The 22,628-nt window shown below is 37.2% G+C and overlaps 1 protein-coding gene across 1 annotated transcript in view; it reads right to left on the reverse strand.

The window, feature by feature from the left end:
* Positions 1-22,628, reverse strand: part of cog1 (component of oligomeric golgi complex 1) — a 43,307-nt gene that overhangs the window by 19,323 nt on the left and 1,356 nt on the right. Inside the window, exons 2-7 of the mRNA XM_062050533.1 lie at positions 17,798-18,039; positions 11,161-11,342; positions 9,199-9,375; positions 4,746-4,902; positions 2,224-2,434; positions 1,795-2,143 (exon numbers count right to left, since the gene is read on the reverse strand). Of these exons, the coding sequence (XP_061906517.1) occupies positions 1,795-2,143; positions 2,224-2,434; positions 4,746-4,902; positions 9,199-9,375; positions 11,161-11,342; positions 17,798-18,039 (1,318 nt within the window). The remainder of the gene's footprint in view (positions 1-1,794; positions 2,144-2,223; positions 2,435-4,745; positions 4,903-9,198; positions 9,376-11,160; positions 11,343-17,797; positions 18,040-22,628) is intronic.

The following is a 22,628-nucleotide window of genomic DNA, read 5'->3' on the forward strand; positions in this document are numbered from 1 at the left end:
ACATCATGTGTTGTCTTCATTGTAACACTTATATAAGACTTTTATAGTAATTTTGATTGTAGGCTAATGTACCCAATATAGACAATTACATCATGTGTTGTCTTCATTATAACACTTATATACAACTTCTAAAGCCATTTTGATAGTAGGCGTATATAGCTAATATAGACACATCATGTGTTGTCTTCATTATAACACTTATTTAAGACTTTTAAAGCCATTTTGATAGTAGGCTAATATCGCTAATATAGACACTTACATCATGTGTTGTCTTCATTATAACACTTATATAAGACTTTAAAAGTAATTTTGATAGTAGGCTAATATAGCTCATAAACACATCATGTGTTGTCTTCATTATAACACTTATATAAGACTTTTACAGTTGTTTTGATAGTAGGCTAATATAGCTAATATAGACACTTACATCAAAACAACTGTAAAAGTCTTAAATAAGTGTTATAATGAAGACAACACATGATGTGTCTATGAGCTATATTAGCCTACTATCAAAATTACTTTTAAAGTCTTATATAAGTGTTATAATGAAGACAACACATGATGTAAGTGTCTATATTAGCTATATTAGCCTACTATCAAAACAACTGTAAAAGTCTTATATAAGTGTTATAATGAAGACAACACATGATGTGCCTATGAGCTATATTACCCTACTATCAAAATTACTTTTAAAGTCTTATATAAGTGTTATAATGAAGACAACACATGATGTAAGTGTCTATATTAGCGATATTAGCCTACTATCAAAATGACTTTAAAAGTCTTATGTAATTATTATAATGAAGACAACACATGATGTAAGTGTCTACACTAGCTATATTAGTCATTTTGATAGTAGGCTAATATAGACACTTACATCATGTGTTGTCCTCATTATAACACTTATATAAGACTTTTAAAGTCATTTTGATAGTAGGCTAATATAGACACATCATGTGTTGTCTTCATTATAACACTTACATAAGACTTTTAAAGTCATTTTGATAGTAGGCTAATATAGCTAATATAGACACTTACATAATGTGTTGCTTTCATTATAACACTTATATAAGACTTTTCAAGTAACTTTGATAGTAGGCTAATATAGCCACTTACATCATGTGTTGTCTTTATTATAACACTTATATAAGACTTTTAAAGTCATTTTGATAGTAGGCTAATATAGACACATCATGTGTTGTCTTCATTATAACACTTACATAAGACTTTTAAAGTCATTTTGATAGTAGGCTAATATAGCTAATATAGACACTTACATAATGTGTTGCTTTCATTATAACACTTATATAAGACTTTTCAAGTAACTTTGATAGTAGGCTAATATAGCCACTTACATCATGTGTTGTCTTTATTATAACACTTATATAAGACTTTTAAAGTCATTTTGATAGTAGGCTAATATAGACACTTACATCATGTGTTGTTCTTATTATAACACTTATATAAGACTTTTAAAGTCATTTTGATAGTAGGCTAATATAGACACATCATGTGTTGTCCCTCATTCTAACCCTTATATAAGACTTTTAAAGTCATTTTGATAGTAGGCTAATATAGCTAATATAGCCACTTACATCATGTGTTGTCTTCAATATAACACTTACATAAGACTTTTAAAGTCATTTTGATAGTAGGCTAATATAGACACTTCATTACAACACTTATTTAAGGCTTTTCATTTTTTTGCTCCAGACAGATTTATTTTGTATTTTCCACATTTTGGGTTGCCGACCCCTGTACTAGACAGAAAAAAAACAGAAAGCCATACTTTACCTGTGTCTTGGGAGGGAAGGTAGTGCTGGAGATCATCCAGTCTTTCTTTCAGTTTGCCGTCCAAAGATGAGCAGAAGTTTTGAACACAGGGCGTCAGGGCCTGGGTCTTCATGGCCAGACCACTTCTCTGCTGCTGCCCCCGCTGGCTCACACTGACCCAACCTGCGTCGCTCAGCAGGTCCCCCGCAGATTCCGACCACAAATAGGAGGCCACGTCTGCTTCGTACTGAGCCGAAGTGTTTGCACCCGAACAAGAAGCAGTGGTCTGCTCCTCCAGATCCCTCACAGCTGAGGTGAGGAGCTGGACAGAACTCACGGAGATGGCCTCAGTTTCCTCCTTGGTTATAGCCTTGTGGATCAGTGAGACGAGACCCCAGACTGAGGAACACTCATATATGGTCTGTTACGTGTTGAGGAGGATGCGCTCACCTGTAGGCGTTGGAGGAAGAGCTGCTGCAGGAAGTCGTCCCAGACAGCCAGAGGGCGCTCTAGCAGCCGCTGGCAGACTGTGTTCCAGTGACGCTGGATGGAGTCCGTGGACAGGAGGTCCCACACGGCGTCCCTGATGGCTGCTAGTCCCTTCAGGCTCTTCACGTAGACCAGGAGGCTACTGACCCCGTGGCAGATGTCCTCCTTGCATCTGAAGGCAGGAGATATCAATATTGATATACACATGTGAAACAGTTTTACACACACTACTGAAACTGAGAGCGTTTTATTCATGTGTGTGAGAGTATCATTTTTCAGTCTAGCGTTTCAGTAGTGTGCATGAGAGCATTTCAGTAGTGTGCATGAGAGCATTTCAGTAGTGTGTGTGAGAGTGTTTCAGTACTTGTGAGTGAGAGCGTTTCAGTACTTGTGCGTGAGAGCGTTTCAGTAGTGTGTGAGAGCGTTTCAGTACTTGTGACTGAGAGGGTTTCTGTAGTGTGTGTGAGAGTGTTCAGTGGTGTGTGTGAGAGCGTTTCAGTACTTGTGTGTGAGAGCGTTTCAGTAGTGTGTGAGACCCTTAACCCCTAACCCTAACCCTAACCCAAACCCGCAAACACCTGGAAATAATATGTGTCAATAAAGTACTTGATATTTTCTCACTAAATGTAGTAGATTTTTTTCATTTTAACAGAAAAAATATATCTGCTGCTTGAAATTGCATACCTTTTCAACTTTAATAGTATCCAATATTGCAACAAATATTACAGTATACTATCATACTTTCCAAACATGTTTTTGTCTAAATAAAAATAAATGAAAATACTTAACTTTACAGCAAACTATCCATCAAATTAATAAAAATAACAATACATTTTACGGTGTTCTTTACAGCATATTACTGTAAATTGAAAAAAACTACTACTGTTTTTTGCATTAAAATTCTGTTGACTGAGCTGCCAGTTTTGACTGTAAAATCTACGGTTGTTGTTTTTAACGGTGTATTACTGTAAAGGAAAAGACGGTACATTTGTTTTTATGGTACAAAAACTGGCAGCTAAGTTGCCAGAATAAAAAAGGGACTTTTACTGTTTTTCCATTAACAATATCCATCCATCCATCCATTTTCTACCGCTTGTCCCTTTCAGGGTAATGTTGTAAAAACCAATGTACATTTAATAGTAGAATTCTGGCAACCAAGCTGCCAGCTTTTTCCGTAAAAAACAAAACAGTGGTACTGTTTTTATATTCACCGTAAAATGTTGTCAGAAATAAAAAAAACCCAGTATTTTACAGTAAAATGTTGTAAATGTAAAGTTTTTACTGTAAAATCGACAGCCTACTTAAAACTATTTATATAATTAATAATGAAATCCTTAGGCAAATTCATACATTATTGGCTGTTACAAGCAGCCCTCTGATGGCAGCCATAACTGCCATGTGGCCCTCAATGAAAACCAGTTTGACATCCCTGGTCTAAAGGGTAGTTCAAGTGTGAACACAGAACAGTTTTGTACTCACATTTTTATTACGTCTTATTTAGGGCTGTCAAATGATTAAAAAAAAATAAAAAATCAGATTAACCACATTTTGGAATTTGGATTAATCATGATTATCACTTGCATTATTAAAATTTGCTTAGGAAAAGAGCCCAATATTTGCACACAAACGCAATGTTATAGCCAATATTTCAGAATAAAGAGTCATATTTGTAATCTACAGAGGGGGTTCTTAATCCTTTTGACCTCAGGGTCCAACTTTTTCACTACAGAGGCGCCCGGGGCCCACTCAAACATTAACACTGAACTAGTAATCTTACTCTTGATTTTAATTGTGTTCAATATTTTATCCAACCTATTTACCGTTTACAACATTGTCAGATGACATGAAAGCACGTGTTCATCACAAAGATTATTATCAAGGTTTTGGTCAGGCTGATTACTAAAATGAATACTACTCAAATATACTGCGAAAGAAGGGGATTATAGAAACGGATGAAAAACACATGTACATAAAATCACGCAGTGTAAAAAAAAACCCCAAAGTAAATTAATAATTAATAATAATAAGCTGTCAATAAAATTTAAGTGCAAATGAAAATACAGTTTCACCATTTTAGTCATATTTTTTGCACTTGAGAAATTTCTCTAGGACTTTAGCTTCAGACTTCTTCTGTTTGTTTGATATTGTCATTACTGCCCCACGTGGTGGGAAAGTGTACTACAACTGAGTCCTGCTGCGGCCCATAGCTTAGAAACAAATCATTTTTGGCGGCCCAACAATGGTTGAAATATTGTATAGACCCTAACCATAGCCTTTTGGTTAAGAACCCCTCCTTGATTGAAAAAAACTGTAATAACGAACCAGTCTTTTGAACAGCTCTTTGAAAGGAACGGCTCACACACAAACACACAGACTCATGCAATGCGCCTTTTTTGTTTGATTTTGAAAAGAAATCAAACTTTTCGAACTGCTGTCCTCTGAACTATTTGCTGACTCAGCATGTGTTTGTGGCTGAAGCTTACGTATGGATCCACTGCTGCAAGGTGTCCCGCAGCTGCTCCCTCTGGATTGGCTGTGCCAGCGTACGAAGCGTGGGCTGGAAGTCTGTGACGGAGCGAGGAAGGTACCTGAACCAGCTGCCCGTGCTGGTGTCTTCCTCCAGCACACCTGTGCCTTTACCTGCGGAGAGACCTACTTTTATTGAGGAAGAGGACAGTGGCTGGGTGCTCGTTTGATTCCTCGGGACTGATTCCTCGGCATATTTATTTCAGTTTCCATAGCAACGCACTTCTGACTTCTGGCAACAAATGTGTGTTCCTACCTCCGGAAACAAACGCAAGTGTGTTCTAATCTTGGCAGACTTGGTAACAGACAACGAAGACGACTATTTCTGGAGCTGAATATACTGAGGATGAACTACTGCTTCTAGAAGCGAGCACGAAGGAAGAGTGAGACGTTGGAGCAGATGGAAGCCGAGAGAGTGAGGTGAAAGTGCCTCGAAGCTGCAAAATGTGAATTTGAAGCCATGCTATTTCGACATAAATGGAGTGCTTACACAAATAAACCGGAAAAAACGTCCCCGGCCAGCTGGCAGCAGGTCATGTGTTATTACAACTACAGTACATACACTGTCTGGCTAGCTGGGTACAAACAAAACATGAAATAATACTTTACAGATACTGTAATATAATTGTTCATGTTTTTCACTCAGTACAGATTGGTGTACACATTGTGTTGTGCATTACAAACTCAAACGTGTTTCGTGTTGACGTAGAAGCTAGCTTATCTCTTTCCGTAGTTAGCGTTTAAAAAAATTAATGAATTAAAAAAACAACAAACATTTTTTTCCCCAAAATGAATCAATTTTTAAAAATACGTTTTTAGGGCCACATTTATGCTACCTAATTATTATACCAAATAATACATTGCGAGAATAGTATTGAATCGAGAATCGATTCTGAATCGAATCGTCACCCAAAGAATTGGAATGGGATTGAATCGTTAGGTGCCGTTGCGTACCGGATTCGAGTCATATGTGAACGGTACACATCCCTATGTCTAATGATTGTTTTTTTAAAAACCAAATCAAATCACACCTTGGATTAATCATGATTAATCACAGGTTTAGTCATTCTAGTGTAGGAGTGTCCAAACTTTTTGACTTGGGGGGCTGCATTGGGCTAGAAAATTATGGTCGAGGGCTGACTGCATGTAAAGTAATATATATACTGTATATATATATATATATATATATATATATATATATATATATATATATATATATATATATATATATATATATACCGTATATTACCAAATAGTAGCCCGGGCGTTTATTTTACAAAATGGGGTCAGACCCCGGGCGGCTATTAGGACATGGGCGGTTATTTGCACAAGGCTTTTATTTCTTTTTGCACCAGCCTGCACCAGGCCATTATTTGGTTACAATGGTTACTGTCCAGTATTTTTTTTTCGTACAAACAATTTTAAATGTAAAAGCTATTGTAAACATACAAACAAAAAAACAAGACTATCAAAAGACAAGAGATCAACAAGGCCTCAACATGGCAGTACTGCAACAATTGTCAAATAGAATACCAATACTAAAAATAAATACACTTTTTAAATAAAGCAGCCTACTGGGAAAAATAAAATTATGGTACCAAGTACTCAAGTATTAAAAAACACACCATCAAAACAGAACAATAATACTGTCACTTAAATAAAATAAAGGCTACAGTACTCCAAGTTTTGAATAAAGCAGCACACAGGAAAAATACAATTATGGTACCAAGTACTCTATAAAACCATCAAAACAATAATACTGCAGCAAACGCAACCCCAAATACAACTCAACCCCACTCATCATCCTCCTTCTCCTCCTCCTCTCCCTCACCCCCCTCATCATCATCCTCCTTTTCAATCACAAGTTCATTGAGGAACTGCTGTTCCTCATCACTCTCCTCCTCTTCCTGAACCACAGCAGCAGCCTGCTGTCTAGCCCTCAACAGCATCTCTCTGCCTGCCTGACATGGCTGTCCCTTCTTGAAGCAGTAAATGAGCTGGTCCTCACTCCCATCAGCTGCCACCGTCAGCCCACACACCTTGTAGGATACCAGAAAGCAACATTCTGCTATGGCTACTGTTTGCAACACGGACACACACACACACACACGATTAAGCCAGCCACTTGTTGCACCAAACACCACCCCGGTGTCTCTCGTGTCACTCGCGGTGACATACAACTCCTTTGCCTTAATGCGGATCATTTTGCGGGACACACGGTGGTTCAGTCCACAAACGTGATGTATCCACTGACACAAATTAGCATCAAGCTCGTCGCTCACTTTCTTCCTACCTCCATCCGGGGGGGGGGGGGGGCGTTTTCCATCGATTGCCGACTGAGATAGTAGTTCTCCCTTTTTTTGTTTCCATTCTTGTACACGTTTTGGGTCAACGTTAAACTGCCTGGCCGCTGCCAAACCAGAATTCTGCTCCGCATACTTCACAATCGCTAGCTTGAACTTTAAGTCAAGTCAAACTTTCTCTTCTTCCCCCTTAAAGTATTCCCGTCCATCAGTTGTGGTGTAGCGGTATCCTGTTCATTCAACTCACTGCTACTGTTGCTTGCCATGTTGAAACTTTTCCTCGTGGGTTTGTTGTGTGTTACGCTATATGCGGTGACCCATTGCAATATGTTGATTACCCAGAATCCCCACGTGACGTCTGCTGTTACCGTAATGACCAGAATTATTGCACCTTTGCTTTTCCTTTTAGCTTATAAATTGGGTTTAATGAAAATTAAATCAATATGATTTTAATCTAAATTATGCAAATAACAGCCCATGGGCGGCTATTTGGACATAGGCGTTTATTAGGAAGAGGCTGTTAATTCACAAAATGGGCTCAGACCCCGGGCGACTATTAGGACAAGGGCGTCTATTTGCACAAGGGCGTCTATTTGGTAATATACGGTATATATACACACACACATATATATATATATATATATATATATATATATATATATATATATATATATATATATATATACACATATATATTACAAATATAATTGGATATTAAGAGTACGGCATGTGAAAGTTTGACTTCTACCTTGTTTACTTCCGTGACGACGTCCTTAACCAGAAATATCAAGCAATTAAAATGCACCAAACATGGATCAGTGTGGAGAGTGTTTTCCCATCATGCTTGGTAATGGATTTAAATCGGTGTAATTTTGAATTTTTAATGGTGCATGGACGTTTTTTATAACGTTCACAAAGTTCAGTCAGCAGGTTATGTGTGACCGTGTGTTGAATTTTTTTTTTTTTGCACCATGACTAGGGAAGGTTGTTTGCGTTGGTTCATATAAGTGAATGCTGTGCATTTTTCAATCATAGTTTACTGACCTGAATTTATCACGTTGTCGACTAGATGGAGACATAATACCCGCATCAAAACCGTCAAACTATCAAAACCAATACAATCTCCCTGTGTGTAACATTCCTTGTTAAATTTATGACATATGGCAGATTGAAGACGTCGGTTCTAAAATATAAACTTTGTAAGACAGTTCTAGAACATAAACTTTGTAATACAGGTCTAGAATACGCACTTTGTAGTACAGTTCTAGAATATGCACTTTTTAATACAGTTTTAGAATATAAACTCTCTAATACAGTACTACAATAGAGCTTTGAAATATAGGACTAGAATATCAACTCTGTTATACAGTTCTACAATATGCACTTTGTAATACAGTTCTAGAATATAAACTCTGTAAGTAAGTTCTAGAATATAAACTTTGTAATGCAGTTCTAGAATACGCACTTTGTAGTAAAGTTCTAGAATGCGCACTCTGTAATACAGTCTAGGATATGCACTTTGTAATAAAGTTCTAGAATATAAACGCTGTAATATAGTGCTAGAATAGAACTCTGTAAGACAGTTCTAGAATATAACTTTGTAATACAGTTCTAAAATATAAACTCTGTAATACAGTCCTAGAATATAAACACTGTAATACAGTCCTAGATAATAAACTCTGTAATACAGTTCTAGAATAAAAACTCTGTAAGACAGTACTAGAATATGCACTTTGTAATACAGTTCTAGAATATAAACTCTGTAATAAATTTTTGCGTCACAATGTCACCCAGGAACAGTTTTAAAATGTTTTATTTAAATGTATGTCATTAATTTGCTCAAAACTTGGTAAAAGTTGTATCTGAAATTCCATCCAGGTTTTATTTTGAAGGTGAATTAGCCAGCGATAACAGATTCAGAGTCTTTGCACTGGCCTAAACACCAACCTACTGATAACAACACACCTTTCAGGCAACTCTGCAATTAAGGTGAAGGTGATCTAAATCAATTGATTAATTTGCGTAAAAACATGATTAATGCAATCATCTTCAGCTCCAAAAGTTGTGAGTTAAAGATGAAAACTTGAAGGACAACACCATTATTTACCTGCAGGTGCAGAGGAGGTGACATTTTCCAGAATGGAGAAGAGCAGGCCACAGCCGAGGGTGGCCTCCCCTGGCCGCGAGCCTCCCTCTGAGGACGTGTAGAACACAGCATAAGCCTGGAACAGAGTGGTCACCAGCAGTTCCACCAGGCTGCACACCTGGGCCTTTACACCTGCCCCTGAACAAGGAAGTACATAGACAGGGTGAAAAGTATTACAACTACAGTACCCTATAGTAGTACTGTAGTACTCTGTCACCTAGTCTACAAACTTTGTAATACGACGTAGGGCTGAAAACTGTATCTCGGTATAAGTGTTCTATAACAGTCCATATCCATAATACCTTTGTAATACAGTTCTAGAATATATACTTTGTAATACAGTCCTAGAATATAAACTTTACAACACAGTTATAGATTATATACTTTGTAATACAGGTCTAGAATATAAACTTTATAACACAGTTCTAGAATATATATACTTTGTAATACAGTTCTAGAATATAAACTTTATAACACAGTTCTAGAATATATATACTTTGTAATACAGTTCTAGAATATAAACTTTATAATACAGTTATAGAATATAACTTTATAATACAGTTATATAATATGCACTTTGTAATACAGTTGTAGAATATAAACCCTGTAGTACAGTTCTAAAATATAAACTCTGTAATACAGTATTAGAATATAAACTCTGTAATATAGTTCTAGAATATGCACTTTGTAATACAGTACTAGAATATAAACTCTGTAAGACAGTTCTAGAATATGCACTTTGTAATACAGTTCTAGAATATAAACTCTGTAAAACAGTTCTAGAAAATAAACTCTGTAATACAGTTCTAGAATATGCACTTTGTAATACCGTTCTAGAATATAAACTAATACCATTCTAGAATATAAACTAATACAGTCCTAGGATATGCACTTTGTAATAGAGCTCTATAATATAAACTCTGTAAAACAGTTCCAGAATGTGCACTTTGTAATACAATCTAAAATATAAACTCTGTAATATAGTCGTAGAATAGCACTTTGTAATACAGGACTAGAATATAAACTCTGTAATACGGTTCTAAAATATAAACACTGTAATACAGTCCCAGAATATGCACTGTGTAATATAGTTCTTGAATATGCACTTAGTAATACAGTTCTAGAATACATATTCTGTAATACCGTTCTATAATATAAACCCTGTAAGACAGTTCTAGAATGTGCACTTTGTAATACAGTCTAAAATATAAACTCTGTAATATAGCTGTAGAATAGCACTTTGTAATGCAGGACTAGAATATAAACTCTGTAATACAGTTCTAAAATATAAACTCTGTAATACAGTCCTAGAATATGCACTTTGCAATACAGTTCTAGAATATAAACTCTGTAAAGCAGTCCTAGAATATAAACTCTGTAATACAGTTCTAGAATATAAACTCTGTAAAACAGTTCTAGAATGTGCACTTTGTAATACAGTCTAAAATATAAACTCTGTAATATAGTTGTAGAATAGCACTTTGTAATACAGGACTAGAATATAAACTCTGTAATAAGGTTCTAAAATATAAACTCTGTAATACAGTCCTAGAATATGCACTTTGCAATACAGTTCTAGAATACAAACTCTGTAAAACAGTTCTAGAATATAAACTCTGTAATACAGTACTAGAAAATGCACTTTGTAATACAGTTCTAGGATACAAACTTTGTAATACAGTTCTAGAATATAAACTCTGTAATACAGTCTAGGATATGTACTTTGTAATACAGTTCTAGAATATAAACTTTGTAATACAGTTCTAGAATATATAAACTTTGTAATACAGTTCTAGAATATAAACTCTGTAATACAGTTCTAGAATATGCACTTTGTAATACAGTTCTAGAATATAAACTCTTTAATACAGTTCTAGAACATAAACTCTGCAATACATGTCTAGAATGTGCACTGTGTAGTACCATGCTGTGGCTGGTTGAGCAAGTGCTGGATGGAGGCCTTCCGTGCCAACAGGAAGTCAGCGAGCGCCTGGCGAGGAGAACTGTCCTCCAGCAGCATGGTGGACAGCAGAGCCTCAGCGATGGCCTGATCAGACACGGCTCGACCTCGCAGGAGAGACTTGCTGTCCAGAAGAATAGTGGACCTGGCAGGAAACCATGTTTGCTTATTTCTTGACTTTCACTACCATGAGTCACTCACTGAATGTTTTCGGCTTCCTTTTCAGTGTATTTCTTCAAAACCCAAAACCAGGGAAGTTGGCATGTTGTGTAAATGGTAAATAAAAACAGAATACAATGATTTGCAAATCCTTATGAACTTATATTCAATTGAATAGACTGCAAAGACAAGATACTTAATGTTCAAACTGAGAAACTTCTCTTTTTTTTTTGCAAATAATCATTAACTTAGAATTTAATGGCAGCAAGACATTGCAAAAAAGTTGTCACAGGGGCATTTTTACCACTGTGTTACATGGCCTTTCCTTTTAACAACACTCAGTAAACGTTTGGGAACTGAGGAGACACATTTTTGAAGCTTTTCAGGTGGAATTCTTTCCCATTCTTGCCTGATGTACAGCTTAAAGGCCTACTAAAATGAATTTGTTTTATTTAAACGGGGATAGCAGATCCATTCTATGTGTCATACTTGATCATTTCGCGATATTACCATATTTTTGCTGAAAGGATTTAGTAGAGAACATCGACGATAAAGTTCGCAACTTTTGGTCGCTGATAAAAAAAAGCCTTGCCTATACCGGAAGTAGCGTGACGTCACAAGTTGAAAGGCTCCTCACATTTCCCCATTGTTTACACCAGCAGCGAGAGCGATTCGGACCGAGAAAGCGACGATTACCCCATTAATATGAGCCAGGATGAAAGATTTGTGGATGAGTACGTGAGAGTGAAGGACTAGAGTCCAGTGCAGGACGCATCTTTTTTCGCTCTGACCGTAACTTAGGTACAAGCTGACTCATTGGATTCCACACTCTCTCCTTTTTCTATTGTGGATCACGGATTTGTATTTTAAACCACCTCGGATACTATATCCTCTTGAAAATGAGAGTTGAGAACGCAAAATGGACATTCACAGTGACTTTTATCTCCACGACAATACATCGGCGAAGCACTTTAGCTATGGAGCTAACGTGATAGCATCGTGCTTAAATGCAGATAGAAACAAAAGAAATAAACCCCTGACTGGAAGGATAGACAGAAAATCAACAATACTATTAAACCATGGACATGTAACTACACGGTTAATGCTTTCCAGCTTGGCGAAGCTTAACAATGCTGTTGCTAACGACGCCATTGAAGCTAACTTAGCAACGGGACCTCACAGAGCTATGATAAAAACATTAGCGCTCCACCTATGCCAGCCAGCCCTCATCTGCTCATCAACACCCGTGCTCACGTGCGTTCCAGCGATCGACGGAAGGACGAAGGACTTCCCCCGATCATCCGTGCGGTCGGCGGCTAGCGCCGGATAACGCGTCTGCTATCCAAGTCAAAGTCCTCCTGGTTGTGTTGCTACAGCCAGCCGCTAATACACCGATCCCACCTACAACTTTCTTCTTTGCAATCTCCATTGTTCATTAAACAAATGGCAAAAGATTCACCAACACAGATGTCCAGAATACTGTGGAATTTTGAGGTGAAAACAGAGCTTTTTTGTATTGGATTCAATGGTGTCCGAATACTTCCGTTTAACTATTGACGTCACGCGCATACGTCATCATACATAGACGTTTTCAACCGAAAGTTTAGCGGGAAATTTAAAATTGCACTTTATAAGTTAACCCGGCCGTATTGGCATGTGTTGCAATGTTAAGATTTCATCATTGATATATAAACTATCAGACTGCGTGGTCGGTAGTAGTGGGTTTCAGTAGGCCTTTAAGTTGTTCAACAGTCCGGGGTCTCCGTTGTGGTATTTTAGGCATCATAATGCGCCACACATTTTCAATGGGAGACAGGTCTGGACTACAGGCATGTCAGTCTAGTACCCGCACTCTTTTACTATGAAGCCACGCTGTTGTAACACGTGGCTTGGCATTGTCTTGCTGAAAGGGGGGGGGGGGGGGTTGTTACCCACATACTGTATGCGGTCCTCTCCAAGGTTTCTCATAGTCATTCACATCGACGTCCCACTGGGGTGAGTTTTCCTTGCCCTTATGTGGGCTTTGTACCGAGGATGTCGTTGTGGCTTCTGCAGCCCTTTGAGACACTTGTGATTTAGGGCTATATAAATAAACATTGATTGATTGATGAAACAAAAATTGAGCTGTTGGCCACAATACCCAGCAATATGTTTGGAGGAGAAAAGGTGAGGCCTTTAATCCCAGGAACACCATTCCTACTGTCAAGCATGGTGGTGGTAGTATTATGCTCTGGGCCTGTTTTGCTGCCAATGGAACTGGTGCTCTACAGAGAGTAAATGGGACAATGAAAAAGGAGGATTACCTCCAAATTCTTCAGGACAACCTAAAATCATCAGCCAGGAGGTTGGGTCTTGGGCGCAGTTGGGTGTTCCAACAGGACAATGACCCAAACACACGTCAAAAGTGGTAAAGGAATGGCTAAATCAGGCTAGTGTTAAGGTTTTAAGATGGCCTTCTCAAAGTCCTGACCTAAACGTGTGGACAATGCTGAAGAAACAAGTCCATGTCAGAAAACCAACAAATTTAGCTGAACTGCACCAATTTTGTCAAGAGGAGTGGTCAAAAATTCAACCAGAAGCTCGTGGATGGCTACCAAAAGCGCCTTATTGCAGTGAAACTTGCAAAGGGACATGTAACCAAATATTAACATTGCTGTATGTATACTTTTGACCCAGCAGATTTGGTCACATTTTCAGTAGACCCATAATAAATTCATAAAAGAACCAAACTTCATGAATGTTTTTTGTGACAAACAAGTATGTGCTCCAATCACTCTATCACAAAAAAATAAGAGTTGTAGAAATTATTGGAAACCCAGGACAGCCATGACATTATGTTCTTTACAAGTGTATGTAAACTTTTGAACACGACTGTACATATATATATATATATATATATATATATATATATATATATATATATATATATATATATATATATATATATATATATATATATATATATATATATATATATATATATATATATATATATATATACACTACCGTTCAAAAGTTTGGGGTCACATTGAAATGTCCTTATTTTTGAAGGAAAAGCACTGTACTTTTCAATGAAGATAACTTTAAACTAGTCTTAACTTTAAAGAAATACACTCTATACATTGCTAATGTGGTAAATGACTATTCTAGCTGCAAATGTCTGGTTTTTGGTGCAATATCTACATAGGTGTATAGAGGCCCATTTCCAGCAACTATCACTCCAGTGTTCTAATGGTACAATGTGTTTGCTCATTGGCTCAGAAGGCTAATTGATGATTAGAAAACCCTTGTTTAATCATGTTCACACATCTGAAAACAGTTTAGCTCGTTACAGAAGCTACAAAACTGACCTTCCTTTGAGCAGATTGAGTTTCTGGAGCAACACATTTGTGGGGTCAATTAAACGCTCAAAATGGCCAGAAAAAAAGAACTTTCATCTGAAACTCGACAGTCTATTCTTGTTCTTAGAAATGAAGGCTATTCCACAAAATTGTTTGGGTGACCCCAAACTTTTGAACGGTAGTGTATATATATATATTTTATATATATATATATACAGCAGTGGCGTGCCGTCACTAGAGGCAGGGGAGGCGGGGCCTCACCTGCCGTCATGGAAAGAAAAAAAATGTAAAAAGAAAAAAATAATAATTAAATTGTTATATGTATCCAGTGATTATACTAAAGTTATTTTCCATTTAACTTCACCAGTTTTAGATTATTTTTATTTTTATTTTCACATTTGCCGTTCAAATACAGAGAAGAGACGGTGCGGTGATCAGCAGCCAGTTGAGGCACCTCACTGATTTGGGCCTCAACATGGATTGTGCGCAATGACTCGGCTAACTGCTGGCCTGCTGTGCAGTGAGACTGTATTGCTATATGAATTATATCAGCTAACTAAACTATGGCATAGTTTAGTTAGCTGAGGTATATAATGTACAGTGTATTTTGTCAAAAACTGTATGTGTGTAACGTATTTCTTGTGCTGAGCATTCATAAATCTGCTGCAAAAGACGTACTGGTTGAGGCTCGCAGTAATCCGGCCTCCTGGTGGTAGAGGGCGGTAGTGATCCCAGAGATCATTCCTCGGCCGCAGAAGAAAAAAAAAAAAAAAAAAGTTTGCAAGCGATTGTTTATTTCCTCTACCCTGGACTTTTATTAAAAACATGGAGGATTACATATGTAAAATAAAACAGTTTTCTAAACTGGACTTTCAATCGAAGCAGGAGGTAATAATTAAAGTTGGACCAACACCACAGCTAAAAGGTTTGCTTTTGACATCGGGACAGAAGACCCGTTCTTTTCAAACGGCGTGGTACACACGCAAAGGCTGTCCAGCAAGAAAGGTAAGATCATAATAATGTTTTTTTTATTAAATGTGCTTTTTTGTGTACTACAGTTGTGTAAAGAATGCTGGTATGAGCTTTTAAACATAACCCGTTAACTGCTGCCAATCACATGGCGAATAAGATACTATTTAGGGTTCATATGTTTGTAAATCTGACTGTGATGATGCAGAGCCTCACCAGACATTAACCTCACCGCACGCCATATATATATATATATATATATATATATATATATATATATATATATATATATATATATATATATATATATATGATGGCTGTGAATCTTTTATATATGTGACATTTTTAATAACATTGGGTGCCAGTTCCACAATAAAATAGATAACTGTGATAAATGTCTATGTTACTTGAAAGAAAACTGGTTTTGTTAAAGGCCAACTAAAATGAGATTTTCTTATTTAAACGGGGATAGCAGATCCATTCTATGTGTCATACTTGATCATTGCCATATTTTTGCTAAAAGGATTTAGAAGAGAACATCGCCTTGCCTCGAGAAAAAAGCCTTGCCTGTACCGGAAGTAGCGTGACGTCACAGGTTGAAGAGCTCCTCATATCTGCACATTGTTTTCAATCATGGATGCCAGCAGCGTGAGCGATTCGGACCGAGAAAGCGACGATTACCCCATTAATTTGAGCGAGGATAAATAATAAATAAATGATAAATGGGTTATACTTGTATAGCGCTTTTCTACCTTCAAGGTAGTCAAAGCGCTTTTGACAGTATTTCCACATTCACCCATTCACACACACATTCACACACTGATGGCGGGAGCTGCCATGCAAGGCGCTAACCAGCAGCCATCAGGAGCAAGGGTGAAGTGTCTTGCCCAAGGACACAACGGACGTGACTAGGATGGTAGAAGGTGGGGATTAAACCCCAGTAACCAGCAACCCTCCGATTGCTGGCACGGCCACTCTTCCAACTTCGGCACACCGCCCCGAGGATGAAAGGTTCGTGGATGAGGAAAGTGAAAGTGAAGGATTAGAGGGCAGTGGAAGCGATTCAGATAGGGAAGATGCTGTGAGAGGCGGGTGGGACCTGATATTCAGCTGGGAATGACTAAAACAGTAAATAAACACAAGACATATATATACTCTATTAGCCACAACACAACCAGGCTTATATTTAATATGCCACAAATTAATCGCGCATAACAAACACCTCCCCCCTCCCGTCCATATAACCTGCCAATACAACTCAAACACCCGCACAACACACTCAATCCCACAGCCCAAAGTACCGTTCACTTCCGCAAAGTTCATACAGCACATATATTTCCCCAAAGTTACGTACGTGACATGCACATAGCGGCACGCACGGACGGGCAAGCGATCAAATGTTTGGAAGAAAGCTGCGTACTCACGGTAGCGCGTCTGCTATCCAACTCAAAGTCCTCCTGGTTGTGTTGCTGCAGCCAGTCGCTAATACACCGATCCCACCTACAGCTTTCTTCTTTGCTGTCTTCATTGTCCATTAAACAAATTGCAAAATATTCACCAACACAGATGTCCAGAATACTGTGGAATTTTGCGATGAAAACGGAGCTGTTTGTATTGGGACACAATGGTGTCCCAATACTTCCGCTCAATCCGTGACATCACGCGCAAACGTCATCATACCAAGACGTTTTCAGCCGGATATTTCCCGGGAAATTTAAAATTGCACTTTATAAGTTAACCCGGTCGTATTGGCATGTGTTGCAATGTTAAGATTTCATCATTGATATATAAACTATCAGACTGCGTGGTCGGTAGTAGTGGGTTTCAGTAGGCCTTTAAGTACAATTCTACCCTAAAGAAATTCCACATAAAACTGGCACCCAGTGTTATAAAAAAAATATTGATTTTGAATCAAGAATCGAGTCTGAATGGAATTGTTACCCCCAAGAATGGAATGGAATCGTATGGTGCCCAAAGGTTCACAGCCCTCGTAAATAAATACTGGTATGATAATGTTTATCAATTGTATCTTTTGACGTATTTATGTTGAACGTGTCGTCCGATACTGATAAAAGATTGCCGATATTGATCACATCACACCTGGAGTGGATGTCACCTTGAAGAGACTTACCTGAAGTGAGCGGTGGTGGCAACCTGCCGCACAATGATGGGGAAGCGAGCCAGGACGGGACTGTAGTGACCCCCAGTGGCGGCCTCCAGGTGCAGCAGGCTGTGAAGGTGGCAGCACAGCAGGTAGAGCCGAGTGGCCTGAAGGTAGTGGGAGGCCTCCATGGCGCTCCAGATGCGTTCTGGGATCTCCAAGAGGAGCTTGATCTGAGAGGCCATGGTGTAGAACGTCTCCTGCCTCTGCCGCTATTCAAAGAATATGTCAAAAGTACACACTTTTATGTACATTATACTATCTTGTGACACATAAAGTACAAGTGGAAAGGTCTGCTTGCAACATTTACGCACACATCTTCTGATATAAGTAAACATTTGTTTGTGAAATGTGACTAGTATGTTATTGTTTACATGTAGTCTATAAGTAAACATTTGTTTGTGAAATGTGACTAGTATGTTATTGTTTACATGTACCGGTAGTCTATAAATAAACATTTGTTTGTGAAATGTGACTAGTATGTTATTGTTTACATGTAGTCCAGTGTTTCCCATAAACTGCCAAAATACCTGTGGCGGTGGGGGCGTGGCTATGGGCGTGGTCACCATGACATCATCGAGTAATTTGCATAATTTACTACAATGATGTGATTTTCTCTAAAAAGGCTCAAAAAATGTATACTTACTAATTAATAATAACAGTTTTGTTTTAAACGTCCATCCATCCATCCATCCATCCATCCATTTTACATTATGAATACACAAAAGATAACTACTACAGTATCAAATTAGTATTAGTATCTGAAGCACCGTCTCCACGTGTGTTTATTGACAACAGGGTTATAACCTGGACACGTTAGCTCGTCGGTATGGTAACAGGTGACTGTTACTGCGTGCATTCTTTCGTATCTCAAGTGATCATTACGTACAGGTATATGTATTGTTGCATTTGAACAACTGTATTGTTGATAATAAAGGTAAAGTATTGGTATTGTTCATTATCAATAGCGCTATTTCTATTGGCATTTGTATTGCTCCATTTGTAGTGTAATAATGCTTATTGTCATTTCTGTATTGTTTTTTATTTTCGCTAACTGCTTATTTGCTATTACTTTTACCATCATATCTGTACATGTCGTATTTGCTGATGTTGCTCTATTGTTGTTGTTGTGTTTGCTGTTGTTGTTTTTGTCTCTCTGTCTAATCCCCCTCTTGTCCCCACAATTTCCCCCTCTGTCTTCTTTTTTCTCTCTTTCTATCCCCTCCTGCACCAAATGATAATATAAATACATTTAATAAAGTCAAATACAAATAAGGCAACAAGAGAAGTAGCCTACACTTTTCTTTTGTAAAGTAAATCTGAACAGCAGATATGGGCATCTACATCAACTACGGTATATGATTTGCCTGAGAAGCTGGACAGGACAAAAAAAAAAAAAAAGCCGAAAAATCTATTTGTGGCGGACGTAATTCTTTCGTGGCGGGCCGCCACAAATAAATGAATGTGTAGGAAACAGTGTAGTCTATAAGTAAACATTTGTTTGTCAAATGTGACTAGTATGTTATTGTTTACATGTAGTCTGTATGTAAACAATTGTTTGTCAAATGTGACTAGTATGTTATTGTTTACATACGAAGGTCCTGAGTAGTCCTGAGTTCAATCCCAGGCTCGGGATCTTTCTGTGTGGAGTTTGCATGTTCTCCCCGTGACTGCGTGGGTTCCCTCCGGGTACTTCGGCTTCCTCCCACCTTCAAAGACATGCACCTGGGGATAGGTTGATTGGCAACACTAAATTGGCCCTAGTGTGTGAATGTTGTCCGTCTATCTGTGTTGGCCCTGCGTTGAGGTGGCGACTTGTCCAGGGTGTACACCGCCTTCCGCCCGATTGTAGCTGAGATAGGCTCCAGCGCCCCCCGCGACCCCGAAGGGAATAAGCGGTAGAAAAGGGATGGATGGATGTTATTGTTTACATGTAGTCAATGTAAACAATTGTTTGTAAAATGTGACTAGTATGTTATTGTTTACCATGTAGTCTATAAGTAAACAATTGTTTGTGAAATGTGACTAGTATGTTATTGTTTACCATGTAGTCTATAAGTAAACAATTGTTTGTGAAATGTGACTAGTATGTTATTGTTTACCATGTAGTCTATAAGTAAACAACTGTTTGTGAAATGTGATTTATTGTTTACCATGTAGTGTGTAAGTAAACACTTGTTTGTGAAATGTGACTAGTATGTTATTTATAAGTAAACACTTGTTTGTGAAACGTGACTAGTATGTAATTGTTTACCATGTAGTCTATAAGTAAACAATTGTTTGTGAAACGTGACTAGTATGTAATTGTTTACCATGTAGTCTATAAGTAAACAATTGTTTGTGAAATGTGACTAGTATGTAATTGTTTACATGTAGTCTATAAGTAAACACTTGTTTGTGAAATGTGACTAGTATGTTATCTATAAGTAAACACTTGTTGTGAAATGTGACTAGTATGTTATTGTTTACATGTAGTCTATAAATAAACACTTGTTTGTGAAATGTAACTAGTATGTAATTGTTTACCATGTAGTCTATAAGTAAACAACTGTTTGTGAAATGTGACTAGTATGTTATTGTTTACTATGTAGTCTATAAGTAAATACATTTGTTTGTGAAATGTGACTACAATGGTATTGTTTACCATGTACTCTATAAGTAAACAACTGTTTGTGAAATGTGATGAGTTATTGTTTACCATGTAGTGTATAAGTAAACACTTGTTTGTGAAAGGTTACTAGTATGTTATTTATAAGTAAACACTTGTTGTGAAATGTGACAAGTATGTTATTGTTTACATGTAGTCTATAAGTAAACACTTGTTTGTGAAATGTGACTAGTATGTTATTGTTTACATGTAGTCTATAAGTAAACACTTGTTTGTGAAATGTGAATAGTATGTTATTGTTTACCATGTAGTCTATAAGTAAACACTTGTTTGTGAAATGTGACCAGTATGTTATTGTTTACATGTAGTCTATAAGTACACACTTGTTTGTGAAATGTAACTACTATGTTATTGTTTACATGTAGTCTATAAGTAAACAACTGTTTGTGTAATGTGACAAGTATGTTATTGTTTACATGTTGTCCATAAGTAAACAACTGTTTGTGAAATGTAACTAGTACGTAATTGTTTACCATGTAGTCTGTAAGTAAACACTTGTTTGTGAAATGTGACTAGTATGTTATTGTTTACTATGTAGTCTATAAGTAAATACATTTGTTTGTGAAATGTGACTACAATGTTATTGTTTACCATGTACTCTATAAGTAAACAACTGTTTGTAAAATGTGATTTATTGTTTACCATGTAGTGTATAAGTAAACACTTGTTTGTGAAATGTTACTAGTATGTTATTTATAAGTAAACACTTGTTGTGAAATGTGACTAGTATGTTATTGTTTACATGTAGTCTATGAGTAAACACTTGTTTATGAAATGTGACTAGTATGTTATTGTTTACATGTAGTCTATAAGTAAACACTTGTTTGTGAAATGTGACTAGTATGTTATTGTTTACATATAGTCTATGAGTAAACACTTGTTTATGAAATGTGACTAGTATGTTATTGTTTACATGTAGTCTATAAGTAAACACTTGTTTGTAAAATGTGATTAGTATGTTATTGTTTACATGTAGTCTATAAGTAAACACTTGTTTGTGAAATGTGAATAGTATGTTATTGTTTACCATGTAGTCTATAAGTAAACACTTTTTTGTGAAATGTGACCAGTATGTTATTGTTCACATGTAGTCTATAAGTACACACTTGTTTGTGAAATGTAACTACTATGTTATTGTTTACCATGTAGTCTATAAGTAAACAACTGTTTGTGAAATGTGACAAGTATGTTATTGTTTACTATGTAGTCTATAAGTAAACAACTGTTTGTGAAATGTGACTACAATGTTACTGTTTACCATGTAGTCTATAAGTAAACACTTGTTTGTGAAATGTGACTAGTATGTTATTTATAAGTAAACACTTGTTTGTGAAATGTGACTAGTACGTTATTTATAAGTAAACACTTGTTTGTGAAATGTGACTAGTACGTTATTTATAAGTAAACACTTGTTTGTGAAATGTGACTAGAATGTTATTGTTTACAAGTAGTCTATAAGTAAACACTTGTTTGTGAAATGTGACTAGTATGTTATTGTTTACATGTAGTCTATAAGTAAACACTTGTTTGTGAAATGTGACTAGAATGTTATTGTTTACATGTAGTCTATAAGTAAACACTTGTCTGTGAAATGTGACTAGTATGTTATTGTTTACCATGTAGGTTATAATTAAACACTTGTTTGTGAAATGTGACTAGTATGTTATTTATAAGTAAACACTTGTTTGTGAAGTGTGACTAGTATGTTATTTTTAAGTAAACACTTGTTTGTTAAATGTGACTATGTTATTGTTTACATGTAGTCTATAAGTAAACACCCTCCATCCATCCATTTTCTACCACTTATTCCCTTCGGGGTCACGGGGGGCGCTGGAGCCTATCTCAGCTACAATCGGGCGGAAGGCGGGGTACACCCTGGACAAGTCGCCACCTCATCGCAGGGCCAACACAGATAGACAGACAACATTCACACAGTAGGGCCAATTTAATGTTGCCAATCAACCTATCCCCAGGTGCATGTCTTTGGAGGTGGGAGGAAGCCGGAGTACCCGGAGGGAACCCACGCAGTCACGGGGAGAACATGCAAACTCCACACAGAAAGATCCCGAGCCCGGGATTGAACTCAGGACTACTCAGGAGCCTCGTATGTGAGGCAGACGCACTAACCCCTCT

The sequence above is a fragment of the Entelurus aequoreus genome, linkage group LG06 (genome assembly GCF_033978785.1).
Source record: "Entelurus aequoreus isolate RoL-2023_Sb linkage group LG06, RoL_Eaeq_v1.1, whole genome shotgun sequence".
NCBI classification, from domain to species: Eukaryota; Metazoa; Chordata; class Actinopteri; order Syngnathiformes; family Syngnathidae; genus Entelurus; species Entelurus aequoreus.